Source organism: Colletotrichum higginsianum, chromosome 5, assembly GCF_001672515.1.
Source record: "Colletotrichum higginsianum IMI 349063 chromosome 5, whole genome shotgun sequence".
NCBI lineage: Eukaryota > Fungi > Ascomycota > Sordariomycetes > Glomerellales > Glomerellaceae > Colletotrichum > Colletotrichum higginsianum.
In genome coordinates, this window is record NC_030958.1 from 3,192,021 (window position 1) to 3,199,312 (window position 7,292).

At 55.0% G+C, this 7,292-nt stretch overlaps 1 protein-coding gene across 1 annotated transcript; it reads left to right on the top strand.

Moving 5' to 3' along the window:
• Positions 1-6,066: 6,066 nt before the first annotated feature.
• CH63R_07830 (uncharacterized protein) lies at positions 6,067-6,846 on the top strand (the record flags this gene model as incomplete). Its single annotated transcript, XM_018302804.1, has 1 exon — positions 6,067-6,846. One exon carries the CDS (start codon positions 6,067-6,069, stop codon positions 6,844-6,846), a length of 780 nt encoding a protein of 259 aa, XP_018157582.1.
• Positions 6,847-7,292: the final 446 nt, after the last annotated feature.

Genomic DNA, 7,292 nt, shown 5'->3' on the forward strand with positions numbered 1-7,292 from the left:
CTGACGGTTGAGTTCTATCAGTTCAACAAGGTATGGAACTCTCAAGTCAAGAAACCAAGTTGGTCGGATTGTTATCAGTGTCCGCGCTCCAGGTTGGATGAATTCACTGTCATACATGGACTGCCAGCCCATTCCTAGATTATTTTCGATGGGTTAGTGGTTTATTGCAATCCTGGGATTGTAGTAGTACTGGAGTTGTGTCAGGACCGGAGGCGCGATAGACACCATGCCTCCCCGTGACTCTGCGGCCAGGAAACCGCTCACGGGCTTGACATTTCGCTGCAGTCGGTTCAGCTCTCAATGGTAAAACATCGTGACATCCCTTCTCACAAGACTGAAAGCAAAGTATCATTTCATAACCCAGGAGGCTGAATGGCGCCATTCTCGGTGGGATACGCTTATTCGGGAGGTGGTGAACCAGTGACATATGCGTATAGTCTGGCTCTGGGCTTCTGCCAACCTATCCCGAGGTTTTTAACATGGCGAACCCTGACGGGTTGGCGGCAGGAAGAGACCAAAAATAGGGAGATCTCCGGCCAGCCCTCGATATGATTGATCTGGGAGGCTTGGACATGGTTTCCTTCCAAGCTTCCCATCTCTAAAACACAGTTTCTCGTGTTCAGAAGCGTGGGCCTGATAATTTCAGACCGACCTCTAATGATTGATGTTTCCAGCTATATTTACTCAAGCAGTGAAGTAGTCACCAGCCTTCTGACGACAGGGCCAATCTGGGTCACGAAATTATTTCACTGGGTTCAGGACGTGGTCGACCTCGAATATCAGTGATTGCCTGCACGGTTTTTCTCCAGATACTTCACGTCCTAGAATACCGATTGAGCCAGAATTCCTTATGCTGGCCTGATCCTTCAGTCCGCGAAAGAACAAACCTGTATCCGGCGGCGCCAGAACGCAAGCGCCAATAGCGAAAAAGGTCAACTCCTGCACAAACAAGTCTTCTTAGCGACTGGATAGTGCTACCCGGCGATGATGATGATGTCGCTCACCAAGACTGTGAAGCGGCGTGTAAACCAGCATCCCCTTCGGGCCGGAATGCCGCGAAGCCGGCATCATCAACTTGGGGGAGGCGCAGAATGCATCCCGCACGAGTTTGTGACGGGCCGCGGGACGTAGGCCCCGGGAGATCCAAGATCGTGGAGAGTGCAGATGCGGCTCCTGACCGACTTGCCAATAGACGTTTCGGTGGTGCTGTGGTGCAGAAGGGCTGGTGAAAGACTAAGGTACGTGGCCAAGGCGGTCCCTCTTGAGGTCGCACAGGTACACAATGTGTAAAAGGCCGGTGAGAGACGCCTACGAGAACACGCGGGGAAAACTGGGGAAGGCTACATGGCATTTGGGATGAACTCCTGTTGAGGGTGTAGTGCAGTACGAGTATCACACCATGTGTGTATACCGGGGAAAGCACATCGGCAATGCAGGCCGTCGGATGAGGGAGTGAGAAGTCGTGAAAGGAGACGATGCGGTTGAAGCGAGAACAACGCAAGTTTGTGCACGTTACCGAGCCGAGTAGCCGTTAGTTTGTTATCGCAAAGGTCTCGGAATGGTGCGATCTCTCGATAGTGCTAGGTACACCCCGAGACGCTGACGGTGAGCAGAGCTCCTGATTGAGGCGGAAGACGGCCAGGGGCATTTCATCTCGTCCCCTGATGGTGCCCTCCGCCTGGGGAAGGAGATGGATGGGCTGAGGCCACCACGTTCCACTCGGTGAGGGCGGCTGCACTTTGCAGGGTCTTTTGCGCGTAGTGTACGATGGGTCCTATGGTCCTCTGGCCAAATTGGACGAGGAGAACGGCCGAGAACTCAAAAGGCTGTGAGAATCCAAGTAGGTTTGATTAGGCAAGAGGAAGCACCGAGAAGAAGGAGAAATGGAGTGCATTGTCGGGTAGTCCCTTTGCCCTCCCCTACCATCATTTGCACCATCCTGGATTTATCCCTGCCTCAACTCCAGGGCTGGATACTAGCTGATGGGCAATGGAGACCGGGGAGCCGATTGGGGAGTCAACAGCTAGGGTCTGGGGATCGTTTCGAAAAGGGATCAGAGGGGGTGTGAATCTGAAGCGGGACGCTGATCAGGACGAGAAGAGAATGTACTCTGTAGTACTATGTAAGGTGCCATTTTAGTTGGAGGTCAAAGGGGTGTCGCAGCCGGGGTTCGGTTCGAAATGCAACCCAAACCAGACAGGTCATCGACTGACTAGGTAAGTATACAGGAAGTCGGAGTATACGGAGTACTGTAGAACATTTACGTTCTCATTCTCATTCCCATCTCTCTCACCCCGACCTCGGGCCAAGACCCGCAGGCCCCAATAAAGCCCCCCCTCCCCGCTTGGGCGACATCTTTCGACGGTTTCCCCACAGATAAGGTCAGAGGCTCTGAGATCCCGCTGCTCATCCTCCTCGTCCTGCCTCCTCCACGCCCCCCCTTGCAAGTCACTAATGAGCTTCCCTGGACCCTCCCCCCTTCTGGCTTCCCCAGGTACCTACCTACCCGGCTACTTAGGTACCTACGCCTACCTCCTCCAGAAGGGGCAGGACTGAGCCGTAAAGAGAGGGTGCACCTGCCCTGGCGCTTTTCGCTGCTGCTGATTGACGGAAATTCCCTTCCGTTCTCTCAAACCGGCTCCCGCCGCCGTCCACAACCTGCGCTCCCGGGAGAGACACAGCAGGTGTCGCGTTTGTCTGCATTCTGCAGCGACGAGGCCAGAACCTCACCTTCGACTCGACGACCGTTCCCCCTGGTGATTCGGGCTACGGAGGTGAGGTGTGTGCATTGTCATTGCAACCTCGTGTTGGAAGTCCCGTTCAGGGTCTCAACAGTCTCTCGCCCTCACTTGCAACGGACAGAACCATGCACACACGGGAAGCAAACCTTCCCCTGAGCAGAATGAAACACAGAACTGCTTGTGCAGCTCGGCAGGACCGTTCTGCAAGGGGTCCATTCTGGAGTTACCAGAAGCATCAATCGTTCGGATACTCTTCCGGCTCTTCCACCGTGAATTGGCATCAGCAGCCGATTCCCGGCCCTTCGCCTTCGCCTCTCGCCTTATCCCGCTTGGTCATAGTTCGATACTGTTGCATAGCTGTTTGGCCTATCCAGCCGATACCGAGCCCAGGGCTGCCCTGGTTCTCCGGTCGCTGCACATTTACCCGCCATCCTGCGCACGTATCGCAAGGAAAACGGCCAACCACCAGCATCTCCTTTAGCGCGAGTCTCGTTGACGGCGTCGGTCGACTGCTTTGAGCCCGGCTCCCGCCACCGAGCAGGACGCGGGGTTCGCTGTGGCCTGGAATGGTCGATTTGTGTGTCAGAACTAGAACAAACCCTGAGACAATCGCCGCCAAATCGAACCACGGCTTGCTTCGTTACTGCCCTCGGCCAAAAGACTGGCGCGCCAATCAACGGCATCTGCCTTTCGTTACGAGAAAGCCCAGTCACTTGTGCGGCCCCATGAGGAAAAGAGGCAGTGACAACCTGACTACAACGTCAGCAGTCAGGCCGTTGCTGTCGAATCCGCAAGGTTGACTGCCATTGTCTAATGTCAGCGGCGGCTTGTCCTACAGCCAGTGGCAGAGTCGCATCCAGCCACTCCTTCACGGAAAGGTCCAACCCTGCAGAAATTGGGTGTGGCCGGCGATGACGACAGTTTGTAGGTCTTTGACGCCAACCCTCGCGGCGGAGAATTACGCTTCTGGGATGAACTATACAGCCAGCTCCTGTCATGTTGGCGTTTATTCAGCGCATGGCGTCCTGTTGTCTTCCCAGAACTACGGTTTACGTGGACAAGCAGCCGAATGCCGGCCCCTGTCGGACTTGACAGCACCTATCGCGCGCCGGATGAGACCCGGATATGTGTACGAACCCCCGGCACCCACCTCGGACGTCCAATTCTCCGCCACTTATCCGTTCAAAACAGACAACTCCTCTCCACGGCTTCCTCTATACGCCATCGCCAGCATCCACTATCTGCAACGGCCTGGGCCAACGGAGAAATGCTCGCACATGTCCCGATCGACAATGCCAACACTCGGGATCGTCAAAGGCCATGCATCGTAGTAGAAGTGCAGCATCAAGGAGCTTATCACCAGACTTAGGTTTATCCGCTATCAACATCAGACGCGCGCTGAATTGCTCTCCCCCACATTTCCAATACCGCCCGCAGGCTAGCTTTAGATCAGGCGAATTATGCTTTGTGGCGGAATGATGCATTTGATGACAGGAGGAACCGTCGCGTCTATCATTCACACGCCTTCATTGATATATGGACAGCGGATGGTTGGCTTCCAGTCCGGGAGAACGATGGAATGGAGCGGACAGGCTTCGGCTTCGCCTCAATCCAGGGATGGTCTAAATTTACTCTCAGCATGTCATCGTCATACCGGGCCCCTGGCTCGCTGACACGCTTTCGGGGAATGGACTACTCGACACGGGGCATGCCGGCCTGTCACCCCGCGGACACGGTACGAAACGAGGACTTGGCCTGTCCGAGAGACAAGGAGATGACGACCGACCTTCCATTCGCAGGTTTCCTTCTTCTTCCCACGGCCGTTAATCTTGGGAATACGTGTCGTGCTGGATGGGACTGTTGCGTCACTGAGGCATGAGCATGATACAGCGAGCAACTGGGCTTATCGCTCACTCAGGCTCAAAATCCCGATTGTCCTAACAAGGTTGCATGAAAGCAGCACACATTTCCCCCACAACCCCATAAAACGACGTCAAACCGCGCTTAAGATACCGGGGTAAGCTTCGTGGGGCGGTCGTGGGGGCTCACCACCACTACAAAACGCGTGAGGAGGGTATGGGAGGGCACGACTTTGTGCGGAAAGAGAGGCGGCCACATGTGGCTCGAGCCTCGAGGGACAAGATAAGGCAGTTTGTACGATTCGGGCGCAACCGGAGCAGACTCAACAGCAGTCGATCCGGAGTACAGATACGGCGCACATGGTATCGGACATGGAACCTGGGCAAGCTGGGATACCCGTGATGAGCGTTGTTGAAGGGAGCCATTCTCTTGTGGAGCAAACCACTGCACCAAGTGCAAGTTGATGATCACATTGCCTATTTCGCCTTCTCAGTCCAAGACATCAACCCCAGCAGTTGGCGATCTGCCCCCCACACTCTCACTCACACAATCACTCACACTTTTTTATTTTTTACCATATTCAGCGAGGGCTCCTCTCCCACCAGATCAGCTCATGTGCCCCGATTGAAGCGCAAGTTAGTTAGCGCCATCACACCATGTCCCCAGTCTCTGGCTCAGCATCAGGCGGAATAGTCAAGTGAAAGGACATATTTGCCCTTTTGTCCAACCACCTGCGGCCATGTCTCGATCTTGCCATCATGCTTCAATAAGCCCATCGAGAAAGGAACAAGAGTCGACCCCTTTCTCACTGGGCAGCGTGTCCATATTGCCAGGCCTGGGCCAGACGGACCCTCAGGGCCGCAAATGAAACACAGGCACAGAAAAAGCAACGCTTTTGGCAGCAGGCCTTGTCACAAGCCTCTCTGGCTCAGGTATTCCCAAAGCTTCGGTTACATTCCATCAATCCTGGCGCCGTCTATCTCTCGTACAAGCCAAGTATCCGCGTCATGTCTCGTCTCGTCTCGTCTATCGCTTCCGCACTTCCCCGGCTGCATTGGCCGCCTCGGCCAACATGGCAAAAGACAATGCGCAACAACTTCTTAGGCGGCCTCGCCCGTGTGCCTTGTCTCGAAAAGCTCTTCATCTCAAACATCTTCGAATCGGAACGCATTCCAAGCATGCCAGAAAAAGCCATGCCGCCCTCCCCCAGACTCCCCGGTCCCCATAGTACCCCAGGGGCTGGCTTCCGTGGGCCGTGGCTCTGGTGATCGAATCCGAAAACAACATACGCCCGCACTCTTTGGATTATACGTACCGCATCACCCATCTGTTGGGGTAAAAAGCAGTGTGCATCTACCACACCCTCCCGCGAGCGCCAGTGTGCCTCCTTTTCGACCTTTTGCGTCGTAATGGTTATGGCGGTGAGCCGGCCAAATATAATCAGGCAAACGGTGCACGCGCGGCCATGAGTTGTCTGTTGAGAGACATAGACAAAACTGGTGCGCGCATCGAGGTAACCCATACCGAGACGCGGGAAGCGATGGGCAGTGTCTGGCAGGAGAATGGGGCTGTCCCTAACGTCGCCCTGTTTATACTTCGTTTCGCTCTGCTCTCGGTACACGCCTTCTCTCCATTCTCTCCAGGCTCCGGGCGCTCAATAGGAAGCTTTGAATGGCGACCTGACGCCAGCGTTGCACGACGTCCGAAACCAGACCTGTCGATCTGCTCTACGGCGTCAGCAGTGGTGATGTGGGCACTCTCTAGCCTGGCTCATCAAAGACGGGCTGGCATGCCAGCACCCGAACAGCAAGCCACCATTGGCGCTCTTCATGTGACTAATCCTCGTAAATGCGGCCTCCCACCGAGTTTTTTCGAGTTGCAGGCCGCCCGACAGGTGAGTTTCGCGCGCCGCCTCAGTAGTGACAGGGAGAACACTGGCAGTGACATGTGCCTTGACTCAGTTTCTGGCCAACAACATCTCGACGGGCATTCAACGACTCAGCCCAAAAGGAAGGCCAGGCAGGATGATAACCAAGCGGGAGACGGCGCCCGAAGCCCGAAGGAAGGGATGAGCAAGCAGGTCTGGGTTCAGCGGAAAGCCAGTGGCTGGCTAGCTGGCTGCCTGTTTAGGTCATCGCTCCAGCCACACCCCCAAAAATACTGGATAAGTTCCGTCGTTCCTGGTCCCAACAGCAGCGATTCTTGCCACCCAACTACCGGGCCCTCCATCCCTCCAAAGACGTAAATGGAAGACGGCGTCCCCCAGAAAGCTAACCCGCACAATTCAACCCCGCTATAACACGGGGGTGGGAAAAACGAACAGGAACATTTTCTTACTCATCACAGACCGACATCCGTGTGAAACTGGGGAATCCGGTAGTCACTGCCCACCCCTTGGCTCCCGGTTACACAAGAGGACCACATCCGCCAACTCCGGAGGTATGGGAACCAATATTATATGTCGGAGGGGCTACACTAGCTGCAACGACCCGATGTACCCAGTGGTACCAAAAAGAAAGAGTGGGAGAGAAATAGAGAGGAAAAGAAAAGGAAAGAGGGTTCTTTCGGCTGTTCCCTTTGGAGATCACATGGAGTTGGGTTGGCAATCAACTTTTTTTTTCACCCCTCCGATACCCCACGGAGAATGACAAGTGGTTTGCCAACACTCACACATATGCCAGGGGCGGTGGG